Source organism: Schistocerca nitens, chromosome 2, assembly GCF_023898315.1.
Source record: "Schistocerca nitens isolate TAMUIC-IGC-003100 chromosome 2, iqSchNite1.1, whole genome shotgun sequence".
Lineage (NCBI taxonomy): Eukaryota > Metazoa > Arthropoda > Insecta > Orthoptera > Acrididae > Schistocerca > Schistocerca nitens.
In genome coordinates this window covers 496,079,119-496,106,011 of record NC_064615.1, presented here as the reverse complement: position 1 = coordinate 496,106,011, position 26,893 = coordinate 496,079,119, and the positions used below count along the sequence as shown (strand labels likewise).

Sequence of the window (26,893 nt, the reverse complement as noted above, 5' to 3'; positions counted from 1 at the left end):
TTCGAACTGCAAAAAACTTGTCCGTCAGCCGTGTATTGCACTGCAGATCGATTAACTTCACCTGTAGATGATTCGGAGCATCTTCAACTGATGCTGGAAACGATCGTACAAAGCGACGAATGACAGAAGACACACTCGTTTGTGCGGCTGGTCTCGGCGGAGGTTCGAGTCCTCCCTCGGGCATGGGTGTGTGTGTGTTTGTCCTTAGGATAATTTAGGTTAAGTAGTGTGTACGCTTAGGGACTGATGACCTTAGCAGTTAAGTCCCATAAGATTTCACACACATTTGAACGTTTTGAACACACTCGTCACATCTACAAATCGTGCTCGAAGCTGCTCCTTAATTTTTACAATTATTGACTCGCATTCTTGAAATCTAGCACTTTCATGGGCCAAACCAATGGTAGGGAAACGTGCATTGTTTTCAGACAATAATTGGCTCTCCCAAAGAGAAAGCTTTCTTTCAAAAGCATTTACTTTTTACAACATGTCAAAAAAGAAATTATTTTCACATTGCAAACACGTTCAGGCTATTCATGTGAGACGTAATGTCCACGAGAAATGAAAGATCCGATATGCAGCAACGGTCTAATTTCGGTTCACTCTTTCCCTTCTCATGGAAGAAATGTGCTATAGCCAAACATAAAGCAAAAAAGTCTGTTCAGCTTTTCACCTCGTCTGAATGAGCTTACTTCGGTACCGTAAGATATGTCGCCGTGTTCCTCTCCTAACCCCTCCAAGAACTGTCCATGTGTTTTCAGATGGTTTACAGTACGCACAACAATTTACCAACAACATTTCAGCAACAAGTGTATCTGTCGTGGGTTGCCAATACCATGGCCTCACAAGTCACTCGAATTCAACCCCTTGCATTTATTTATGCGGGGATATTTAAAACTTCTGGTGTATTTCAACCCTACTCATAGTGTCGATGAACTGTGGAAACACTGTGGTTGCTTGCCCGTGAATTCGGTACACGCGTGGGATTTTTGAACGTATTCGGGCATCAATGAAGAGACGTGCTGAAGCCTGCTTTCATCAACGGTAGCCACGTGGAACATTTGTTGCAATGTGTTCGTCCTCAAGTGCATACCCGAAGTACGGATCATCGGGGACTCTGCTATTACGGGTTCAAGTACTCAGGCGTAATACGTCGTATTGGGGAAATTATTGATTTCCGAATCTAAGTTTATTGGGTTTATTTGCTTATTTCATTGTTGTCTACTCTCCATTTACGTTTGTAGGTATAACAGTCGAACACCCTGTACATCGGAAGTTCCTTTACTTTTGTGCCACCCGGCATTTTGAAACTAAAAATATAAAAGTTTTGAGTCGAAATATTCTGAGGCACCAAGGGATCACCAATTTAGTATTGGAGGGCAGCGTGGTGGGTAAAAATCGTAGAGGGAGACCAAGGGATGAGTACACTAAATAGATTCAGAAGGATGTAGGTTGCAGTACATACTGGGAGATGAAGAAGCTTGCACAGGATAGAGTAGCATGGAGAGCTGCATCAAACCAGTCTCTGGACTGAAGACCACAACAACAACAGTCGAAATATGCAGCACACTGTGTGGTTTAGATAGACTTTACCTTACACATGTTCTGGCCTTGTCTAGACTAATTACAAGACATCAGGTCTGCAAGAGGGGATGCAGAGGAGACTATTCGTAACGTCTCATACGTCATAGGACCAGTTGTAACTTTCCTACGAGTAGAAAACAATGCCTTCTCGAGGAAGGACAGAGGAAGATTTCAGCGAGACGTCATCTAGTAACAGACTGCCCCGCCTTAGCACATTGTTGACAATGGAGCACTTTTGATTACACTCTGCCGCGGCAGGTTTATTTCTGTCGTGCCACCCAGCTGGGGACGGAGCAGTCCTTCATTATGTGACGAAAGAAGCTGTCTTCAAGCAAACGCGCCGCCACTTTCACACGCGATAGCCGGCCGTAGTGGGAAGCCGTCCGAGGATGTCTCATGTGTGTCTTGTCCAGGGATTCCAGAGAGCACGCCAGGCGGAAGACGGGCCTGGGAACGGCCTGGCTTCCCTCCTTCCGGCGAAGCGCCTCAGCCACTCCCACCAATTACAACCCAGAGCTAAGCGTTTCCTCGTTACGGGACTCTCAGTTCTGCTCGTACCCAAAAAAGCTTCGCTCCGGGCGTACACGAACACAAATATCAATAACCTGTCTTCAGCTGTGACTTGCGTTGCGGTGTCGCTTATCGTTAAGTAAGTTCTCCTGACCGAACTTTGGGCAGTTGCTGTAGTGGCAATTACAACAAATTACGTCCATGTTTTTTCTAGAGAGATATACAGGGTAATTCATTGATAGAGACCAGGCAAAATATCTCACGAAATAAGCATCAAACGATAAAACTACAAAAAACGAAACTCGGCTAGCTTGAAGGGGGAAACCAGATGGCGCTATGGTTGGCCCGCTAGATGGCGCTGCCATAGGTCAAACGGATATCAACTGCGTTTTTTAAAACAGGAACCCACATTTTTATTACATATTCGTGTAGTACGTAAAGAAATATGATTGTTTTAGTTGGACCACTTTTTTCGCTTTGTGAAAGATGGCGCTGTAATAGTCACAAACATATAAGTACGTGGTATCACGTAACATTCCACCAGTGCGGACGGTATTTGCTTCGTGATACATTACTCGTGTTAAAATGGACCGTTTACCAGTTGTGGAAAGGGTCGATATCGTGTTGATGTTTGGCTGTTGTGACCAAAATGCACAACGGGCGTGTGCTATGTATGCTGCTCGGTATCCTGGACGACATTATCCAAGTGTCCGGACCGTTCGCCGGATAGTTACGTTATTTAAGGAAACAGGAAGTGTTCAGCCACATGTGAAACGTCAACCACGACCTGAAACAAATGATGATGCCCAAGTAGGTGTTTTAGCTGCTGTCGCGGCTAACCCGCACATCAGTAGCAGACAAATTGAGCGAGAATCGGGAATCTCAAAAACGTCGGTGTTGAGAAGGCTACATCAATATCGACTGCACCCGTACCATATTTCTATGCTCCAGGAATTGCATGGCGACGACTTTGAACGTCGTGTACGGTTCTGCCACTGGGCACAAGAGAAATTACGGGACGATGATAGATTTTTTGCACGCGTTCTGTTTAGCGACGAAGCGTCATTCATCAACAGCGGTAACGTAAACCGGCATAATATGCACTATTGGGCAACGGAAAATCCATGATGGCTGCGACAAGTGGAACATCAGCGACCTTGGCGGGTTAATGTATGGTGCGGCATTATGGGAGGAATCTAAATGGTGCAATGTATGCTGATTTCCTACGTTATGTTCTACCGATGTTGCTACAAGATGCTTCACACCATGACAGAATGGCGACGTACTTCCAACATGATGGATGTCCGGGACATAGCTCGCGTGCGGTTGAAGCGGTATTGAACAGCATATTTCATGACAGGTGGATTGGTCGTCGAAGCACCATAACATGGCCCGCACGTTCACCGGATCTGACGTTCCCGGATTTCTTTCTGTGGGGAAAGTTGAAGTATATTTGCTATCGTGATCCACCGACAACGCCTGACAACATGCTTCAGCGCATTGTAAATGCATGTGCGAACATTACGGAAGGCGAACTACTCGCTGTTGAGAGGAATGTCGTTATACGTATTGCCAAATGCATTGAGGTTGACGGACATTATTTTGAGCATTTATTGCAATAATGTGGTATTTACAGGTAATTACGCTGTAACAGCATGCGTTCTCAGAAATGATAAGTTCACAAAGGTATATGTATCACATTGGAACAACCGAAATAAAATGTTCAAACGTACGTACGTTCTGTATTTTAATTTGAAAAACCTACCTGTTACCAACTGTTCATCTAAAATTGTGAGCCATATGTTTGTGACTATTACAGCGCCATCTATCACAAAGCGAAAAAACTGGCCCAACTAAAACATTCATATTTCTTTACGTACTACACGAATATGTAATAAAAAATGGGGGTTCCTATTTAAAAAAAAACGCAGTTGATATCCGTTTGACCTATGGCAGCGCCATCTAGCGGGCCAACCAAAGCGCTATCTGGTTTTCTCCTTCAAACTAGACAAGTTTCGTTCTTTGTAGTTTCTTCGTTTGACGCTTGTTTCGTGAGATATTTGGCCCGGTCACGATCAATTTACCACCCTGTATATGTATACACACACCAGAAAAGGTTTTACATCACCCCGGCATCACCCCGGTTCCCAGAACTCCTGAAAATAGACGTTGGCTGTGGATATTGTATCACAGACACAGTCCCTTTGACTGATCAGATATGTCACTAACCCCCTCCCACAAAGATGGAAACAACCATGCATGAGCAGCGCCTGTTAGAGAAGGGGGTCCTACAGCCGATCTGTTCCAGTCATTCCACTACGAAGGAGGTACACGGCTCGTGTTGTCTGTAGTTCAACCACGCCTAGAGGGGCAATCGCGGTTCGATCGCGTCCGCATTGTTACTTTGGGCCAGGAAGGGATGTCAACAAGTGAAGTGTCCAGGCGTCTCGGAGTGAACCAAAGCGATGTTGTTCGGACATGGAGGAGATGCAGAGAAACAGGAACTGTCGATGACATGCCTCGCTCAGGCCGCCCAAGGGCTACTACTGCAGTGGATGACCGTTATCTACGGATTATGGCTCGGAGGAACCCTGACAGCTACGCCACCATGTTGAAAATAATGCTTTTCGTGCAGCCACAGAACGTCATGTTACGACTCAAACTGTGCGCAATAGGCTGCATGATGCGCAACTTCACTCCCGACGTCCATGGCGAGGTCAATTTTTGCAACCACGACACCATGCAGCGCGGTACAGATGGGCCCAACAACATGCCGAATGGACTGGCTCAGGATTGGCATCACGTTCTCTTCACCGATGAGTGTCGCATATGCCTTCAACCAGACAGTCGGAGACGTGTTTAGAGGAAACACAGCCAAGCTGAACGACTTAGACACAGCGAGTGCAGCAAGGTGGGGGTTCCCTGCTGTTTTGGGGTGGCACTATGTGTGGCCGACCTGTGCAGCTGGTGGTCATGGAAGGCACCGTAGTGGCTGTACGATACGTGAATCCCAACCTCCGACCGATGGTGCAACCATATCGGCAGCATATTGCCGAGGCATTCACCTTCATGGACGAAAATTCGCGCCCCCGTGGCACATCTTATGAATGACTTCCTTCAGGATAACGACATCGCTCGACTAGAGTGGCCTTCATGTTTTCCAAGTATGAACCCTACCGAACATGCCTGGGATAGATTGATGGGGACGTGCTACTGGCTATTAGAGGTACCGGTGTGTACAGCAATCTGGACCACCACCTCTGATGGTCACGCTCTAAGGTGGTAAAATATGCAACGTGTGGTTTTGATGAGCAATAAAAAGGGCGGAAATGATGTTTATGTTGACCTCTATTCCAATTTTCTGTACACGTTCCGGAACTCTCGGAACCGAGGTGATGCAAAACTTTTTTTGGTTGTAAGGTAACAGGGGATAATATGGAACTCTTTAAAGTAATTTAAAATTTAAAGCACGGCAGCAGAGATAATATGCTGGGCAAAATAGACCGGAAAATACTTGTTTGTGTTTTGATGGACGTTGTAGTTCCGTGGGATAGTGTTTTGGTTTTCTTTTAATTGCAACGAATTATATAAGTGTGGTGATAATTTGTAAAATTATATAATGTATTTAGATTTAAGTATTTAAATATTATAAAATATTGTAAACAAATTGTGGCCATGTTTAGCAATTGTTTTGACTACTGTGGTGTCATGTGACCCGACTCAGGACTGTGGATGTGAGCGGGAAAATCGGGGTCTTTTGTCGTTGGCCGTTGTGGTGGTGAGTTGGGAGCGGGAAAGTGCCGCGAGTGCAAGCATGGACGCCAGGGTATGCGAAGGAACAAAGTGAAAGTGTGTGGGTGTGAGACAAACAGTGTACGAATTGCACCGATTATTATTTGTGAACCTAAAAATGCATGGCCACAACGTTGAAGTGTTTCTTTTGAATAAATAAGTTACAATCTGAACGTGTATAGTTCAATTCACTGCTCTTCAAAAGCCAGCCAATATCAGGCTCAATAATAGGGGCGCAAATGCAACCGTTTACTACCAACCCCTTTACAGAAGAGCCACGTGAAAAATAGGTAGTAAACGAGCCCGAGTACAGTTGCATGGTGTGCGTAGGAGGCACAATAAACTAGTTGACTCTTCTAGCAGCTGTTTGAATGGAAGTTCCGACGTCTATTTCACTATTGCAGAATCATGATTTCGATCTTGGCTATTTTCAAGTTGTTGTTGTGGTCTTCAGTCCTGAGACTGGTTTGATGCAGCTCTCCATGCTACTCTATCCTGTGCAAGCTTCTTCATCTCCCAGTACCTACTGCAACCTACATCCTTCTGAATCTGCTTAGTGTATTCATCTCTTGGTCTCCCTCTACGATTTTTACCATCCACGCTGCCCTCCAATGCTAAAATTTGTGATCCCTTGGTGCCTCAAAACATGTCCTACCAACCGATCCCTTCTTCTAGTCAAGTTGTGCCACAAACTTCTCCCCAGTCCTATTCAATACCTCCTCATTAGTTACGTGATCTACCCACCTTATCTTCAGCATTCTTCTGTAGCACCACATTTCGAATGCTTCTATTCTCTTCTTGTCCATACTAGTTATCGTCCATGTTTCACTTCCATACATGGCTACACTCCATACAAATACTTTCAGAAACGACTTCCTGACACTTAAATCTATACTCGATGTTAACAAATTTCTCTTCTTCAGAAACGATTTCCTTGCCATTGCCAGTCTACATTTTATATTCTCTCCACTTCGACCATCATCAGTTATTTTACTCCCTAAATAGCAAAACTTCTTTACTACTTTAAGTGTCTCATTTCCTAATCTAATTCCCTCAGCATCACCCGACTTAATTTGACTACATTCCATTATCCTCGTTTTGCTTTTGTTGATGTCCATCTTATATCCTCCTTTCAAGACACTGTCCATTCCGTTCAACTGCTCTTCCAAGTCCTTTGCTGTCTCTGACAGAATTACAATGTCATCGGCGAACCTCAAAGTTTTTACTTCTTCTCCATGAATTTTAATACCTACTCCGAATTTTTCTTTTGTTTCCTTTACTGCTTGCTCAATATACAGATTGAATAACATCGGGGAGAGGCTAGAACCCTGTCTCACTCCTTTCCCAACCACTGCTTCCATTTCATGCCCCTCGACTCTTATAACTGCCATCTGGTTTCTGTACAAATTGTAAATAGCCTTTCGCTCCCTGTATTTTACCCCTGCCACCTTTAGAATGTGAAAGAGAGTATTCCAGTCAACATTGTCAAAAGCTTTCTCTAAGTCTACAAATGCTAGAAACGTAGGTTTGCCTTTTCTTAATCTTTCTTCTAAGATAAGTCGTAAGGCTAGTATTGCCTCACGTGTTCCAACTTTTCTACGGAATCCAAACTGATCTTCCCCGAGGTCCGCTTCTACCAGTTTTTCCATTCGTCTGTAAAGAATTCGCGTAAGTATTTTGCAGCTGTGACTTATTGAACTGATAGTTCGGTAATTTTCACATCTGTCAACAGCTGCTTTCTTTGGGATTGTAATTATTATATTCTTCTTGAAGTCTGAGGGTATTTCACCTGTCTCATACATCTTGCTCACCAGATGGTAGAGTTTTGTCAGGGCTGGCTCTCCCAAGGCCGTCAGTAGTTCTAATGGAATGTTGTCTACTCCCGGGGCCTTGTTTCGACTCAGGTCTTTCAGTGCTCTGTCAAACTCTTCACGCAGTATCGTATCTCCCATTTCATCTTCATCTACATCCTCTTCCATTTCCATAATATTGTCCTCAAGTACATCGCCCTTGTATAAACCCTCTATATACTCCTTCCACCTTTCTGCCTTCCCTTCTTTGCTTAGAACTGGGTTTCCATCTGAGCTCTTGATATTCATACAAGTGGTTCTCTTCTCTCCAAAGGTCTCTTTAATTTTCCTGTAGGCAGTATCTATCTTACCCCTAGTGAGACAAGCCTCTACATCCTTACATTTGTCCTCTAGCCATCCCTGCTTAGCCATTTTGCACTTCCTGTCGATCTCATTTTTGAGACGTTTGTATTCCTTTTTGCCTGCTTCATTTACTGCATTTTTATATTTTCTCCTTTCATCAATTAAATTCAATATTTCTTCTGTTACCCAAGGATTTCTATTAGCCCTCGTCTTTTTACCTACTTGATCGTCTGCTGCTTTCACTACTTCATCCCTCAGAGCTACCCATTCTTCTTCTACTGTATTTCTTTCCCCTATTCCTGTCAATTGTTCCCTTATGCTCTCCCTGAAACTCTGTACAACCTCTCGTTCTTTCAGTTTATCCAGGTCCCATCTCCTTAAATTCCCACCTTTTTGTAGTTTCTTCAGTTTCAATCTGCTGTTCATAACCAAGAGATTGTGGTCAGAATCCATATCTGCCCCTGGAAATGTCTTACAATTTAAAACCTGGTTCCTAAATCTCTGTCTTACCATTATATAATCTATCTGATACCTTTTAGTATCTCCAGGATTCTTCCAGGTATACAACCATCTTTTATGATTCTTGAACCAAGTGTTAGCTATGATTATGTTATGCTCTGTGCAAAATTCTACAAGGCGGCTTCCTCTTTCATTCCTTCCCCCCAATCCGTATTCACCTACTATGTTTCCTTCTCTCCCTTTTCCTACTGACGAATTCCAGTCACCCATGACTATTAAATTTTCGTCTCCCTTCACTACCTGAATAATTTCTTTTATCTCGTCATACATTTCATCAATTTCTTCATCATCTGCAGAGCTAGTTGGCATATAAACTTGTACTACTGTAGTAGGCATGGGCTTTGTGTCTATCTTGGCCACAATAATGCGTTCACTATGCTGTTTGTAGTAGCTAACCCGCACTCCTATTTTTTATTCATTATTAAACCTACTCCTGCATTACCTCTATTTGATTTTGTATTTATAACCCTGTAATCACCTGACCAAAAGTCTTGTTCCTCCTGCCACCGAACTTCACTAATTCCCACTATATCTAACTTCAACCTATCCATTTCCCTTTTTAAATTTTCTAACATACCTGCCCGATTAAGGGATCTGACATTCCACGCTCCGATCCGTAGAACGCCAGTTTTCTTTCTCCTGGTAACGACATTCTCTTGAGTAGTCCCCTCCCGGAGATCCGAATGGGGGACTATTTTACCTCCGGAATATTTTACCCAAGAGGACGCCATCGTCATATAATCATACAGTAAAGCTGCATGTCCTCGGGAAAAATTACGGCTGTAGTTTCCCCTTGCTTTCAGCCGTTCGGAGTACCAGCACAGCAAGGCCGTTTTGGTTAATGTTACAAGGCCACATCAGTCAATCATCCAGACTGTTGCCCCTGCAACTACTGAAAAGGCTGCTGCCCCTCTTCAGGAACCACATGTTTGTCTGGCCTCTCAACAGATACCCCTCTGTTGTGGTTGCACCTACGGTACGGCTATCTGTATCGCTGAGGCACGCAAGCCTCCCCACCAAAGGCAAGGTCCATGGTTTATGGGGGGGAGTACAAAAGTGAATTACAGAATCATGATTTCGGCATTTGGTCATTTTAAAATACATATATATTTTATAAGTATGTATATAATTTTTTCAGTGTTGTACTAGAAAATGGCCAAAGGCCGAAATCATGATTCTGTAATAGATAATTTTTATGCGTTATATATATAATGCATAAAAATACAACGGATCAAAAAGTAGGTAACATTATGCCAATACAACGTAAGATCAAAATTTTTTTTAATTTATTAGAATTTAAAATTTATTGAAATCGTGTTACTTACATGTTAAGAATGATCAGACTTCTGTAAACGACGTCATCGTTGAAATACATTAAATTTGGTTATACACTGAGGTGACAAAACTCATCGGATACCTCCTAATATCGTGTCGGGCTTCCTATTAGCCGGCGTAATGCAACAACGCGACATGACATGAACTGAAAATGTCGTTGAAAATCCCTTCGAAAAATATTGAGCCATGCTGCCTCTATTGCCGCCCATAATTGCAAAAGGGTTGCTGGAGCAGGATTTTGGACACGAACTGAACTCTCGATTATGTCCATGAATGTTCGATGGGACTCATGTCAAATCATTCGTTCCAACTGTCCAGAACGCTCTTCAAACTAATCGCGAACAACTGTTATCCGGTGACATGGCACATTGTTATTCATAAAAATTCCTTCGTTGTTTAGGAACATGAAATCCATGAATGGCTGCAGATTGACTCCAAGTAGCCGAACGTATCTGTTTCCAGTCAATGATCGGTTCAGTTGGACGATAGGAACAGTCCGTTTCATGTAAACAAAGCCCACACCATTATGGAGCCACGACCAGGTTCTAGAGTGCCATGTTGACAAGCTGGGTCCGCTTCGTGGGGTCTGCACCACAGTCGAACTCTACCATCAGCTCTTACCAAATGAAATCGGAAATCCTCTGACCAGGCTACGGGTTTCCAGTCGTCTAGGGTTGGATCGATCTAATCACGAGCCCAAGAAGTGCCGGAGCAGACGCTGTCTTGCTGTTAGCAAAGGCGTTCGTGACGGTCGTCTGCTGCCATTGTCAGATTTCGCCGCTTTGTCCTAAAGGATTCGTTCGTCGTACGTCCGATACTGATTTCCGCATTTATTTCATGTAGTGTTGCAAATCTGGTAGCACTGACAACTCTCCCTGCTCTGGTCGATAAGAGAAGGCCGTCGGCCATTGAGTTATCTCTGGTGAGAGTTACTATCGCCACCAGCTATAAGCTGTCTTAGATGCACATAACATAATTAGCTGCCAAGACAAGCAAACAAGTTTATTCTTGCCTTATAGAACATTTTTATGTGTTTAGGCCTGACTCACAACTAGTTGACTACCATTTAACCATCCGCTGCTTTTACATAATGGTACAAATTTTTATACATTTTACAAAATTTTATACATTTACAACTTTCTTTTTCTGTGATGTACTTAAGGAGACAGTACATCACTCATCCATTAATTGAAAAGAGAAGACAATAAGTTGCCAGCACTCGAACAAAATCATTATAAGCACTAACGTGTGCAAAAAAGAAAAGAAAAAATGTCAGCCCCAACAAGGGAGGCAACGAATGAAAAATTCTAACTGCGGAACTTATGGAAAGATAAAATAGAAGTAAAATTTTATTTATTTGTGACTTGCACATTGGATTTTATAGCACCTCACATTTACTCATGCATTCATGGATATAAGTCTGTCATATTACTAGAGGTGTACATATCTTAACGGTCGTGTAGGCGGAAGAAGTCATGCCGGACGAAATGGCTGCCAAGGCGCTGCTCAACTGTCCTTGAACCCGCGGCAGTTCGTTACAGTTCACCTGCCCCACACCCATGTTCCATGATGACTGGTTCCAGAGTCGTAGGGAGTGGGTTACTTCCTCGCAAGTTGAGACCCACCTTAAATAAAGTCACGCGAATGGAAATTTCTCCCGCCATTTTCCTTAGAACCTAGTGGTGATGAGACAAGGATGGCGGTAGCAGGCTCGAGTGTGGCTGGAAGTTACTAGTCTGGACCTGCACATTGCCGGCACATGTGTGATGGTCGCCTTCCTGAGAATTCATGTGACTACTCAGGGATGCGGTCCTGCATCTGCGACTGGGCAAGCCTATTTAGGATAACAACTACCCACTCTGAATGGGGAAATCCCTAGAAAAGGTGGGCTAAACATCTGCAGTCACACTTGTGCCTCGCAGGGATTCCGCACCCTGAGGGTCATTACTAAGCGGACGAAACGCAACAAAACCCAATACGTCCGTTACTACTGGAACATGGAATGTCAGGACTCTACTAGACTTAAATGGCAGCAGACGAGGAAGTAGAAGAGCTCTCGTCACCCACGAGATTAGATATATATGTTACTCCCTTAAGTGAAACCAGATCATCAAGTGAAGGACGCACCTGTCAGGCTATCTCAGGGTACACGATCTTTTGGAAAAGAAAGGATGCAGGAGAACCATGCACCGACTTTGTAGGATTTGCAATAAAACAAAAGTAGTGAAACAACATGGATTAACCCCTACTGCTGTCAATGACAGAATTATCACTCTTAGAATTCTCCTAGCTGGAGATAGCGGTGAGAAGTATTAAAAGAATCGGTTGTACCATCAATTGAGCAATGTTCCCGTCAAGATATCAACCGCAGTTAAACTCTTATTACTAGGCGAGTAGGAAGAGAGAATAGTATTTAGGGGAACCATCATAGGTAATCAAAGTGTTGGAAACTGCAGTGCAAATGGGCCGCTACTTCTAGGTGTCTGTGCTGAACATGAGCTTTTTATTACGAACACGCAGTTCCGTTTACATAATCGTTATAAGACCACATGGATGCACCCTCGCTCCAAACACTGGCATGTAATTGGTTACGTCATCGCTCGGCAGCGTGACGAGAAAGAATTCCCGATCACAAAAACAGCGCGAAATATTGGTGATTGCTGGACTGATCACAAAATGCTGGTTAGCATACTGAGGGTCCTCGTCCATCGTAAACCACGATCCTACTTCTCAAATCTCCCAGAAGAAAATTTGACATCAACGGCCAGCAGAACGAAATTGATCGCTCTCTCTTGCAAGACGCACTTTTGGATAGACTTAGCAATAACCCAGTCAATACAACAGATCTTGAACAGGAATGGCTCACTTTAATAAAAGACCATCAAGAAGATTACAGAGGATATCATTGGTTTTGATGCAAGTAAGAAAAATGAATGTACTGATGACAACAATACAGTGATTAAGAATCTCATAACTGTTAAGGGGAATGCTTTACTGTTTCTTGCTCGAGTCCCATCCTCCGGGCAGAAGTAAACACACTTTCAAGAGCTAAGGCATAAACGTCAAACTGAAACAAGAACAATCAAGAACAACTGACAGCAAAAAAGCCATTGAACTTCAAAGTCTGTCAGATGCCAGGGGCTTGCGGAGTTTTTATTTTGGAATAAAAGAAATATATGGACCTGTTCGTTCGTCACCAGGGATCCTGAAAGCCGCCGACAGCACAACTATCCTCGCTGACAGTCAGGATATCTTGAATCGATGGGACACTATTAAACCGCATTTATTCTGCTGCTGACAACTTTCTCGAACATGTCCCACAACGTCCAGCACAATTCTGTATGGCAGTCCTACAGACATTTCATGAATTCAGCAAGGCTCTAGACAGTATGAAAGCGAGACAGGCACCTAGACCTGACAGAATACCCCTGGAGATAATTCAATTGTCTCTAAAAATTAGACTCTTATCACTGTTTCTTCTAATGTGAAAAACCCGTGAGATACCAGTTGACACGAAGAACACCACAATTGTCACCATCTTTAAAAAAGGCGACCGGAGCGTAAGTGGTGATTACCATGGCATAACATTGCTCTCCTTGACTGGAAAATTTTTTGCTAGAATTGCCTCCAGACTCTTTCCGAGACTGTAGTTCCTGAGTATCAGGGCGGATTTGCCCTTTCAGAGGAACTATTGACATGGTCTTCTGTGGATGACAACTGCAGGAGAAGTACAGGGAACAACACAAGCCCTTACTGTTTGTGTTCTATGACCTAGAAAAGGCTTTTGATACAGTGTCCAGAGAAGCTATGTGGAAGACCATACTTTTTGGCTACCATGAACACTTTGTTCAACTGATTCAAGCTTTCCACCATGACATGTCTAGGCAAGTACTATTCCAGAGTTAAACATCTGACAAATTCCCTATTACCAATGGATTAAAACAAAGCTGTGTCTTCGCGCCAGCCTTGTTTGCTCTGTATCTAGCAGATATTCTCATAAACAATGCAGGAGTAGAGGTTAGATGCAGATTTGACGGAGGGCTATTTGATCAGTCCAGACTGCAGTGTAAAATGTTTACAAGTCTCACCCAAGTAACACATGGACGACAATAATTCTCCAGCTCACACACAAGCAGAGCTGCAACTGCCTGTAAATTGTTTCGGTACTACATGTACCATCAACATCCAAAAAATGAAGGTACTGCCACAGCCACTTCCTGAAACTGTCCTTCCGGATTTCAATATCTCTATTTCCAGCACATCTGTGAAAATTGGATCACTTCTCCTATGTAGGAAGTATATTATCAACTAACTGCTCGTCGGTAAAGGACGTGGAGAACAGGATGGATCCTACATCGGGTCTTGCTGAATAAAGATCTGACACTATGCACCGAACTGACGGAGTATCAAGCAGTTGTTTCTGCTCTGCGCTATGGTTGCGAAACCTGGCCACTATGTCGCCGTAATCTTAAGAAATTAGAACGCTTCAACCAACAGAAGCTTAGACGTATTACGAACATCAAATGGGATGACTTCGTATCAAACACTGCAGTTCTTGCGAAGGCAGAGATGTACAGTATAGAAGCCACCGTTATTGGTCACCATCTGAGATGGATTGGGCATGTCCAGCGGATGAAAAACAACAGACTTTCTCCACAAATTTTGTATTGTGAGCAGAACCCCCACCCCCTGGCGTTCCTCTGAAGGGCTATAAGGACCAGTTCAAGAAGAACCTAAGGAATCTAAACACTGGCCCAAGTACTAGGTGCGCTGCAGCAGAAGAGCGTAAACATTGGCACACAACTTCTTCAGGTGTTGTCTTACATTTTGCGCAGTGGTAGGAAATTAAAAAAAAAAAAGTCACAGACGCAAACTTCTCGAGGACAGGCACACTCTCCACCTTCGATTATGTGGAATGCATGTGGCCGCATGTTTCATGTCAAGATAGGTCTCCTGAGCCATCATTGGCACCTCCATACCTGAACTGCGAGGAAATAATAGAAATACAGTAGAGAAATGAAAATCCGTATACAGTAGCAGCCGACGACGACATTTGTTATTTATCTGGTTACCCTCACCCTTCATTTTAAAGCCACTATTTTGTTTATTTTCTTATCCGCATATCAAATGACGTCCTAATAACTATTTTTTGTGAGACTACTCACTTACTGCTACAAATAGTGACCGGTATATGCATATTTACAAAATTTTATGGAAATGAGGAAAGTAGGCCTAGTCTAGTTATCTTGTGCTATTCAAAATTCCTCCCGTTCTTCAAAATTTAGTCAGAAGCAACTGTGTAGCATACTAAGCATTATAATATTATTCACTAATTTATACTAATTGAAAAGTTTCTTACCGCCTTCTATATATAAAACTGAAGGTTAGGTTACCCAACCAGAGTACCTCTACATTATTTCCCTCAGATCATTTTGAGGTCAAGACTTTCATTAATATACGGTCATTTTAAGTTTTTAGCGTAGAGTTCTATGGTTTTACTGTTGTAGGAAGAGTACATCTCGTTCTCAGCGATTTTAGGGACTAAAATGTCTTTAGTTTCTAGTTACATTACTAATACAAATAGTTTATTGTCAGGGTTCGTTGCAAACGCTTTTACACCTTCCACACACTGACGTGAGGAAGTTACTTATACATCAGACAAAGAGATCCTCGTACCACTACAAGATCGCATTCTGTTAATTATACTACTCCCACTGTACTTGGTTCTGTAGTTTTATTATTACATGGTAAGAAGCTTGCTTGTATCTGTAGTGTAGAAGTAGTATATTTTCGAAAAACTGGCTGTAAATGAACAATGCCTGAAATTTTTTGATCAAGGCTTCAGACTAGAATATTCATATTTATTCTGACTGTTGTCACAGTTAAACTTAGATTTTTTTTTGAGTCATCAGTCTTCTGACTGATTTGATGCGACCCTCCACGAAGTACTCTCCTGTGCCAACCTCTTCATCACAGAGTAGCACTTGCAGTTTACGTCCTCAGTCATGTGCTCTATATATCCCAATCCCTAACTTCCTCATAGTTTTTGCCCTCTACATCTCCCTCTAGTACCATGGAAGTTATTCCCTGGCGTCTTAACACATGTCCTATCATCCTGTCCCTTCTCCTTGGAAGTGTTTTCCACATATTCCTTTCCTCTCCGATTCTGCGCAGAGCCTCGTCATTCCTTACCTTACCAGACCACCTAATTTTCGACAGTCGCCTGTAGATCCTTATAGGCGTTTTTTTACCGCATTTGTTATTCATTCAGACCTCTGAGATTGCTAGTTTTTACATTTTAGGTAACGTAGATAGACAACGGTACCTATTGTACACGAGACTGTATCTGTTTTATTACGTACTCATTCCATAAAAACTTTTATACACCCGTTTACATGTTCATTCGGTTAAATTCCATTCCTTATGACAGATCTATCCATTCATCCCTTCCAAATATTCCACACTCTCGTCCAATCTGCACCTACCTACTTGTTTGGGCCGTCTCGTTGACTCCGGTTCCCTTTTACAAACTTATTCTAAAAATTACAGTGGTCGTATATCTATCCTCCCTCACCATAAGTATGTACCTAGTGAATAACAGCAATTAGCCGTCAATGTTTTCTAGTTACTTACAAAATAATCCTTTAATCTTCTTGGTAGTGGGGTATGCCACCAAGTAACAGAATTAGAATTAAATTGCCTCCACCCATTCTCGTGATCCGTTGTTTTAGTAACGCGCCATAGAATGTGTAATATGTCATGCTCAGTGTATTGAGTCATAATGGGTTTCCGTCAGTTTTATTTTATTGATGCAAGGCGGACAGCGCACTGTGCGTCGAGTGTATCACAGCGACCGCGTCAGCCCTTGCGTCAGCGCGACGTCTCCGTCTTGTGAAGTTGCGCAGCAACAAAACTTTACATGAAGCTGCGAGAAATAACTCGCATGACAACTGTTGTACGTTTTGTCACTACCATCATTGCTGCTTGTCATAAAGGTGGACATCTGAAACCGTTTGTATCTCAGTAGACTGTTGTCTACCGGAATGACACCGAAAGATAGTTCTGCCTCCATATTCCTTGTCATATGGTTTTGTGGCGACAGTTTAAGTTCCAGCACTAATATCCACATCAAGATTCTCGTCTGCAGCCCGCCACGCAATTTCAGTCATCCAGCTATCGACTTATTTAAATTTTCAGAGGCGAATTCGCCTTCTCGTATCTAATTAGACTCATTTTTATGACAGACCAAACGGCTTTTTGACTGTATGTTATTATATTTATCTTTCGTACTATCTAGATTTCGGCTTTTACGCCATTATGAAATACAATGTTAAAAGTTGTTAGACCATTATTAAATTATATTTGTTAAGGCAGCCCTAAGCAGGTAAACAAGACTAACACATCTCTTTAAGTCGTCATTCTAAGTTGCTGACGGGTTATCACCATATTAATGGGCAATACAGTTTGTACAATCTGTTACTTATCGTAATGCAGTGCGCGGATAAACAACTAAGAGATGATATTTGCGCACAGTGCATCATCGCAGCTAAGCAGACTTTCTTTGGAAAACAAATGCTAATCGCTGCTACAAGCTGCGCACGTCTAATTATGCTTATATGACTTCTTGTAGCTCTACTACCAAGGCTTACAATTACATAGAACTGCTAAGTTTTCAAACGACTACTTTTTATTTTAATTTAGAAGCCTCAAATAAACAATTTTCCATCTACAGAAAGCAGAATTGTGAGGAATGAATGAGATAGTGCCTTACCTTGTGTTGTAGTCGTTATCAGTTATGTGTATGTAGGAATTTACCAGTTTCATTTGATATCTTGCTGTTTTATACCTGTTCATTTGATTCTACCGGTTTTGAGGCATAAATTCTTTTCATTTATACAAAAGGTTTTTAGTCATTCAAAAAATCATAAACTGGTTTTTCGTCATCGCACATGAAAATAAGCAGACAGTCATTAAAACGTACATATTTTGAAATAAAATTACATATGCAACATATTAATCATCTATTTTACTAGTCATAAGTGGAGAGTCAAACTGACGGCGAATGGAAATATTAATTTGGTTTCTTATTTTCACGACCGTGTTAGCTTCGAATCTCTCAAGTGCGCCAGTACTGTCCGCACTAGCAAATAGGACTTCGAAAATTAAAAAGCAAGCAGATTCTGAATAATTACCACAATTCGCAGCGATCTCAGTGAGGTAGCCTTAATGACTAAACAGGCGTCATGCAAGCCGATTATTCGCCTTCATACAGTCAAACTCATTGGCACCTCTACTGTAAAACATGTCAATATGTACCAAGGCTATCAGTTGTACAAAATAAAATAGCATGAGACAAGGCTTAAATAAAATGTGTATTATTGTCATTGTACGAAATTTAACATTGATACATAAAGATCTCAGCTAGGAGGAATAAAGGTGAAGTGAGAAGTAACAAGTGAAGTATGTCAGACAAAATATGGACATTGTTTTAAAAAAAATGGTTCAAATGGCTCTGAGCGCTATGGGACTTAACTTCTGAAGTCATCAGTCCCCTAGACCTTAGAACTACTTAAACCTAACTAACCTAATGACGTCACATACATCCACGCCCTAGGCGGGATTCGAACCTGCGAGCGTAGCGGTCGCGCGGTGCCAGACTGTAGCGCCTAGAACCGCTGACATTGTTTTACAACGAAAACATTTTCTGAACTGTTTACTCCAGATTTTACACATTATGATTATTTCTCATATAAAGAGTATTTGCTGCATCACAAATAAGATATTTACAGTCAGACTACTGTATCTGCTCTCAAGTAGAATTGTGTTATTAAAACAAGAAAGAAATGGAGAAAATTACTGATATGCCGTAATGTGGACGATTCAACCCTCCCCTAAGGACACCGTAGGGCTGCACTGAACATGATTGAATCCCTTCGGTGTGTCGTGCGACCGCAATCTTTGCTGTGGTGTACAGGGTGGAACCACTAGGGGCCATTAAAAACCATTCGACGAAATTTGAACGTAACCCGAAGCAGCAAAGGATGTTAATGCTTTCTCAGCCCTCCTGTTTCGCGCCTTGCTGTGGCATGATCACGGACGTGTGGAACGGTGACATGTGGGCGAATAAAAGCCAAAGGGTCACCTAAGACTATCCTCCGCCACCACCATTTCGGCTACACTCTCCATGCCACCCACGCATATTTGCTGAGCTTGTTCAAGCTGTACCTGTCAGAGACTTGGAACCCGCTCAGCTGAGTGGTGTCTCGCAGCTGTTCTAGCGCCTGAGGGCAGGCAGCCCCACCTAAGTGGTATGGAAGGGGGTTTGACTCCACGCAAGGCTACAATCCAGTCAAATACTTTCTGAAAAGACGTGCAAGCACTTAATTTTTTAATTGATGTTAACAAAGTCTCCTTTTACAAATTGCTTTTCTTACTGTTGCGAGTCTGCATATTGTATACCCTTTGCTTTGGTCATCGTCAGTTGCTTTGCTGCCTGTATAGCTAAAGCCATGTATTACTTTCAGTGTGTCGTTTCCTAATCTTATTCACACAGCTTCGTCTGATTTAAATCGTTTACATTCCATTGCCCTTGCCCTAGTTTACTTGATGTTCACGTTATAATCTTTTTTGGAGTCATTACCTTTTGTGATTGACAATTCGCAATTTTTCACAAACACAACTGTTATTGAGGTAAGTTCACAAGGTTGATGACTGAACAACAAACGAATAAATGTCTGATTCAGAGACGAACACGTAATCTTCAGCGGTCGAAGTACACGAGGTCGGCATCCAGAGTGAACTGAACTTTGGGGCTGGTTGTAGCCCCTAAATAGCTGTCTCCAGCCAGTCAGGTTTTGGCATAGTGATACTTCCTGCAGGCCGTGGCTCGACCTCCCGCTGCAGGAAGTTGTGCTCGCAATGTCTGTTTCTATTATCTTGTATGTAAATAGCCGATGTTTACCATGGCGCTTTTGGTACGCCTCGGACATACACAACCTCGTCCTCTGTGGTGTAGTATGGATTGCCGGCTCTCAGGGGCTACCCTGGCTCCGGCATAACATTACCCATTCCATACAAGTGCTCTTCCTAGTTCTTTGCCTGCTCTGACAGTATTACAATTTTCTCAGCGAACCTCAAAGTTTTTGCTTCTTCCCCCCTGAGTTTTAATTCTCTTTTCAAATTTCTCATTGCTTTCATTGACAGCTTGGTCAATGTACAGATTGAATAACGCCTGGAGTAGGCTACAGCGTTAACTCACCTCCTTCGCAACTATTGCGACCCCTAATGTCTTTCGGCACTTAATTTGTGGTCTGTTTTCTGTACAAGTTGTGAATAACCACTCACTCCCTGTATTGTATCCCTGCTACCTTTAAAATTTCAGCCGCGCGGGATTAGCCGAGCGGTCTAAGGCGCTGCACTCGTGGACTGTGCGGCTGGTCCCGGCGGAGGTTCGAGTCCTCCCTCGGGTATGGGTGTGTGTGTTTGTCCTTAGGATAATTCAGGTTAAGTATTGTGTAAGCTTAGGGACTGATGACCTTAGCAGTTAGGTCCCATAAGATTTCACACGCATTTGAACATTTTTTCAAAATTTCAGTGGATGTATTCCAGTCAACATTGTCAAAAGCTTTCTCTAAATGTATGAGTGCTATTCTGTTTAAATGTAGGTTTGTCTTTCTTTACCTGTCTTCTAAGATAAGACCTAGGGTCAGTAGCCTTGCTTGTTGCAACATTTCTCCTGAACCAAAAATTGATCTTCTGCAAGACAGGTTCCTCCCAATTTTTGCATCCTTCTCTGAATAATTAGTGTCAATATTTTGCAACCACGACATGTTAAACTGATGGGTCCTTAATAGCCTATTCACACTGCCGAAACTACTGTAGCCAATTCATACCTGTCAGCACTGCCGAAACTACTGATGGCTGATATATCGGGTGACCGGGCTACTCGAGGCTATTTTTTGGCTACTCGAGGGGGTCCAGCGAAACTAGGTAGACATTGTAATGCGTTGATGTGAAACCGATTTAAGCTGAAAAAAAATTAGTTCCAAATTTGGGCACGAGGTACAAATCTGGCGCTGTACATCTTGTCAAAGTCTCGTCACGACATTTTGTGTTGGTAGCATTTAATAATAAAATCAACATTATGCCTTTTTCACTTGTTTGACCTTTTCTGCCCACATCCCATTACTAATCAATCACAAACGGAAACAACATTTTTTTTTCTAGCATCAGAATATCTACCAAGATTCGCTGCCATGCGATAATTACAGCCCACGCTGGACCTCTGTGAATAACTGTGCCATAACTATAACCACCCGGTACATCACCATTCAAAAGGTGTGGCTGCTTGAAGTTGTTTGATCAGTGATATTTACGAAATCATTGTGTCGTTTTAGAACGGACGGAGTGGACGGAGGTTTGAGTGAGGTGTGAGACGTGTGTGCGTCGGTGTTGCAGAGCTGGCGGCGTCTGCCGAGCTGCCGGACGTGGTGCGGCTGGTGGCGCTGGCGGCGGCGCGCCTCGAGGCGGGCACGGCCTGCGGCGACCACAGCGCCGCCTTCCTGCACGCGCTGCGCAACTTCACGCTGTGGGCCGTCCAGAGTGAGTACATACAGCGCGCTGCCGCAGATAGACAGGCACAGGTGTCGCCGGCCTTCGCCGAAACACGCCACCTGGTCCCGCCGCTGCCGGCTTTGTTACTGCGCTCGGCCAAACCTGTGTGGGCTGCATTCGCGAACGTGGCGACCTTGTAGATTGCCAGTACAGATTTACGGAAATCCAGACGTTACGCGAATTTACGTAAAGGTCAGCTCTCCAGGACTAAAATACCTCCCGCCCGTGTGATCCGGTTGTCTGTTACGAAATTACAGCTGGCATCCTGTGCTCCAAGGCTGTAACTGACCTCTACTGTCTTTGATTACAATATTTTAAAAACACAAGATATTTTTCTGATGTACAACATAGCTGGGCACAAGATGATTAATCTGTTAATCGTTAATCAACGATGTTAACTTTACGAATAACGTATTAACTTTTAACTTAGTTTCAGAAACGTTAATGGTTTCGTTTAACTTTCTTTCAGTCCATTCATCGCTAATTAGGTGCCTAATATTTATGACAAAAATGACGCCTCATTGCCCGCGGATATCATGATGTGACGGGGTAGGGTCATGTAAGTGTGTGGTTACGCAGGGGTGCTCACCTTTAATGTAAACAATCGAGTTCGAGCGAGAATAACTAAGCGTTGGTTGTTTATCGATCTTTGTTTACTGAGCTCACATTAAGCAACATCTTTTGTTAGTGGATTGTCTACAGAAACTAAATCATGTAATCTGATTCTAGTTTTAACCACAATTTAAAGAGAATCCTAGGCGCTACAGTCTGGAACCACGCGACCGCTACGGTCGCACGTTCGAATCCTGCCTCGGGCAGGGATGTGTGTGATGTCCTTAGGTTAGTTAGGTTTAAGTAGTTCTAAGTTTTAGGGGACTGATGGCCTAAGCAGTTAAGTCCAATAGTGCTCAGAGCCATTTTTTTGAGAATCCTAGTAGTAACACGTCTGCAGAAAGTGAAGCCCAGAGCCTTGTCAAAACGTGGCTGGACCTGAAACCAAAGGACTCATTCAACGACGCGGTATTTCTTGAGGCTTTAGGTTCTAGTAAATAATTTTATTAAATATACTCTCGAGTGCTGTAGTCAAACGACTTTTTTCCGTGGAAAAAAATTTTTCTTCCTAAACTAGTCTCGCTCTCGGAAGACAAGTTTAACATGTTCTACATCTACATCTACATCCATACTCCGCAAGCCACCTGACGGTGTGTGGCGGAGAGTACCTTGAGTACCTCTATCGGTTCTCCCTTCTATTCCAGTCTCGTATTGTTCGTGGAAAGAAAGATTGTCGGTATGTCTCTGTCAGGGCTCTAATCTCTCTGATTTTATCCTCGTGGTCTCTTCGCGAGATATACGTAGGAGGGAGCAATATACTGCTTGACTCCTCGGTGAAGGTATGTTCTCGAAACTTCAACAAAAGCCCGTACCGAGCTACTGAGCGTCTCTCCTGCAGAGTCTTCCACTGGAGTTTATCTGTCATCTCCGTAACGCTTCCGCGATTACTAAATGATCCTGTAACGAAGCGCGCTGCTCTCCGTTGGATCTTCTCTATCTCTTCTATCAACCCTATCTGATACGGATCCCACACTGCTGAGCAGTATTCAAGCAGTGGGAGAACAAGCGTACTGTAACCTACTTCCTTTGTTTTCGGATTGCATTTCCTTAGGATTCTTCCAATGAATCTCAGTCTGGCATCTGCTTTACCAGCGATCAACTTTATATGATCATTCCATTTTAAATCACTCCTAATACGTACTCCCAGATAATTTGTGGAATTAACTGCTTCCAGTTGCTGACATGCTATATTGTAGCTAAATGATAAGCGATCTATCTTTCTATGTATTCGCAGCACATTACACTTGTCTACATTGAGATTCAATTGCCATTCCCTGCACCATGTATCAATTCGCTGCAGATCCTCCTGCATTTCAGTACAACTTTCCATTGTTACAACCTCTCGAGACACCACAGCATCATCTGCAAAAAGCCTCAGTGACCTTCCGATGTCATCCACAAGGTCATTTATGTATATTTTGAATAACAACCGTCCTATGACACTCCCCTGCGGCACACCTGAAATCACTCTTACTTCGGAAGACTTCTCTTCATTGAGAATGACATGCTGCGTTCTGTTATCTAGGAACTCTTCAATCCAATCACACAATTGGTCTGATAGTCCACATACTCTTACTTTGTTCATTAAACGACTGTGGGGAACTGTATCGAACGCCTTGCGGAAGTCAGGAAACACGGCATCTACCTGTGAACCCGTGTCTATGGACGAATAGCGCGAGCTGGGTTTCACAGGACCGTCTTTTTCGAAACCCATGCTGATTCCTACAGAGTAAATTTCTAGTCTCCAGAAAAGTCATTATACTCGAACATAGTACGTGTTCCAAAATTCTACAACTGATCGACGGTAGAGATATAGGTCTATAGTTCTGCACATCTGTTCGACGCCCCTTCTTGAAAACGGGGTCGACCTGTGCCCTTTTCCAATCCTTTGGAACGCTACGTCTTCTAGAGACCTACGGTACACCGCTGCAAGAAGGGGGGCAAGTTCCTTCGCGTACTCTGTCGTAAAATCGAACTGCTATCCCATCAGGTCCAGCGGCCTTTCCTCTTTTGAGCGATTTTAATTGTTTCTCTATCCCTCTGTCGTCTATTTCGATATCTACCATTTTGTCATCTGTACGACAATCTAGAGAAGGAACTACAGTGCAGTCTTCCTCTGTGAAACAGCTTCGGAAAAAGACATTTAGTATTTTGGCCTTTAGTCTGTCATCCTCTGTTTCAGTACCATTTTGGTCACAGAGTGTCTGGACATTTTGTTTTGATCCACCTACCGCTTTGACATAAGACCAAAATTTCTTAGGATATTCTGCCATGTCAGTACATAGAACTTTACTTTCGAATTCATTGAACGCCTCTCGCATAGCCCTCATTACACTACATTTCGCTTCGCGTAATTTTTGTTTGTCTGCAAGGCTTTGGCTATGTTTATGTTTGCTGTGAAGTTCCCTTTGCTTCCGCAGCAGTTTTCTAAAAAAATGGCTCTGAGCACTATGGGACTCAACTGCTGAGGTCATTAGTCCCCTAGAACTTAGAACTAGTTAAACCTAACTAACCTAAGGACATCACACACATCCATGCCCGAGGCAGGATTCGAACCTGCGACCGTAGCGGTCTCGCAGTTCCAGACTGCAGCGCCAGAACCGCGCGGCCACTTCGGCCGGCGCAGTTTTCTAACTCGGTTGTTGTACCTCGGTGGCTCTTCTCCATCTCTTACGATCTTGCTTGGCACATACTCATCTAACGCATATTGTACGATGATTTTGAACTTTGTCCACTGATGTTGATGTTCATGAAGGGGAATATGGATCTTATATCAGACACTGTCTGATTCTCCTGTATTTTGATTGTCCTATGATTTAACACTGATAACTAGATAATTATATAACTAAATGGTTAAACTGTTTTTGTATTTTTCTTTGATGTGCTTCCTGAACTTTCCCAACCAAAGTATTTTTTATCCAAGCAACGGTAATAAGTTTACTCACTTGCTCATTTCACTACACTCACAACATAAAAATTACTATTGCGACTTAACTATTAACGGTTAACTTTAACTGCCAATAAATCTGCTGTAAAATAGCGCTTTAACTTTTAACGAAGTTAAGTTTTTTAGCAGCGGATTAATGATTAGCGAAGTTAACTTTTTCATTAACGTTGCCTAGCTATGTGTACAACTAGATATACGAGTCGATTTCTCTGGGCCAGTCGCTGGAAGTACTTTTTTCATCGTTTTCTGACTGGTTTGAAGCGGCTCGACACAAATTCCTATCCCCTGGCAACGTCTTCATCTCCCAAGGAGATCGTAAGAATTCCTTCCCCACTTGCACACCTTGATTCATGTTGAAAGGATGCGCAGGGTTCAACTAGGAATCAGTACATGTAAACAGGGAGATGTAACTATCAGTCGTTTTCTAGAAAATCAAGTTTGAACATTTTTGTCATGCTTGCATAACTTTTATGGTCCCTAGTATTCAAGGAGTCTGTAGCCGTGCGCGTAAGCTATTAGTATCACAAGCGCGAGATCTCTGAATAGAATCTCGCTGCCGGTACTTTCGTTTTTTTTTCATTCTCACTAACAACAGATTATTATTTTCATAATCTTTATCCTAAAAAAGGAGAACTTTTTTGCTAAGACGATACACAAGGATTTTCAATCAAATCGATACAGTTATTTTATGTGTTGTTTTATCTACATTTTTGATGAGTATAATGTGAAACCTACAGAGAACTGTACGAATCAGGATGCTACTGATCGTAGAAACATGGAAAATAATAATTACTAAAATATAAAGCACATGTATTTCGAGTAAATGCCAATTTTTTGCATGTGCGTGGTTCTTTCCATGCGTCTACTGCAAAACGAACTTGATGTCAGTCTCGCTCATCACACAATTTTATGGTGTACTACATATATCTGTTGCTAGAATTACGTGGGGAAGAAAGGGCGTAAATGGCTCTGAGCACTATGGGACTTAACATCTATGGTCATCAGTCCCCTAGAACTTAGAACTACTTAAACCTAACTAACCTAAGGACAGCACACAACGCCCAGCCATCACGAGGCAGAGAAAATCCCTGACTCCGCCGGGAATCGAACCCGGGAACCCGGGCGTGGGAAGCGAGAACGCTACCGCACGACCACGAGATGCGGGCTGAGAAAGGGCGTACCGACAGTGAGATTCGATCCAGAGACATCGCGGTCGCGAAACTAACAAGCCACTTTTTTTTTTTAAAAAAATATATTTTGTTCTATATTGGTCGCTGAATTTGTTCAGGGCGGAGTCCGATGACACCTGTTCAGTTTGTTCGTTCATACTTTCGTTCCGTTTTTTTGTTAGAAAGGGAAGCCAACGCTCTGACCGAACACGCCGAGCTACCGTGCCGTCACCACTCAGCTGCCGCCGCTTCATGGTTAAAATGGCCACGCACAGATAGACATTCGACGACCGAAATTATCTTGCGATTTTGTCAGTAACGCTTGAGAAGTACTAACAAGCCACGACGTTTGGAACGCGAATTTACTGTGAACTTTGTAAACTCGTAGTACACCACGAGGACAAAAAATGTGCAAGCAGTAGCGCGTACTTCTCAAGCGTTACTGACAAAATCGCAAGATAATTTCGGTCGTCGAATGTCTATCTGTGCGTGGCCATTTTAACCATGAAGCGGCGGCAGCTGAGTGGTGACGGCACGGTAGCTCGGCGTGTTCGGTCAGAGCGTTGGCTTCCCTTTCTAACAAAAAAACGGAACGAAAGTATGAACGAACAAACTGAACAGGTGTCATCGGACTCCGCCCTGAACAAATTCAGCGACCA

At 42.9% G+C, this 26,893-nt stretch overlaps 1 protein-coding gene across 1 annotated transcript in view; it reads left to right on the top strand.

Annotated features, from left to right (window-relative positions):
* The window catches only part of LOC126236459 (nose resistant to fluoxetine protein 6-like), a 350,515-nt gene that overhangs the window by 65,951 nt on the left and 257,671 nt on the right, over positions 1-26,893 (top strand). The window contains exon 2 of the mRNA XM_049945777.1: positions 21,351-21,494. Coding sequence (XP_049801734.1) covers positions 21,351-21,494 — 144 coding nt within the window. The remainder of the gene's footprint in view (positions 1-21,350; positions 21,495-26,893) is intronic.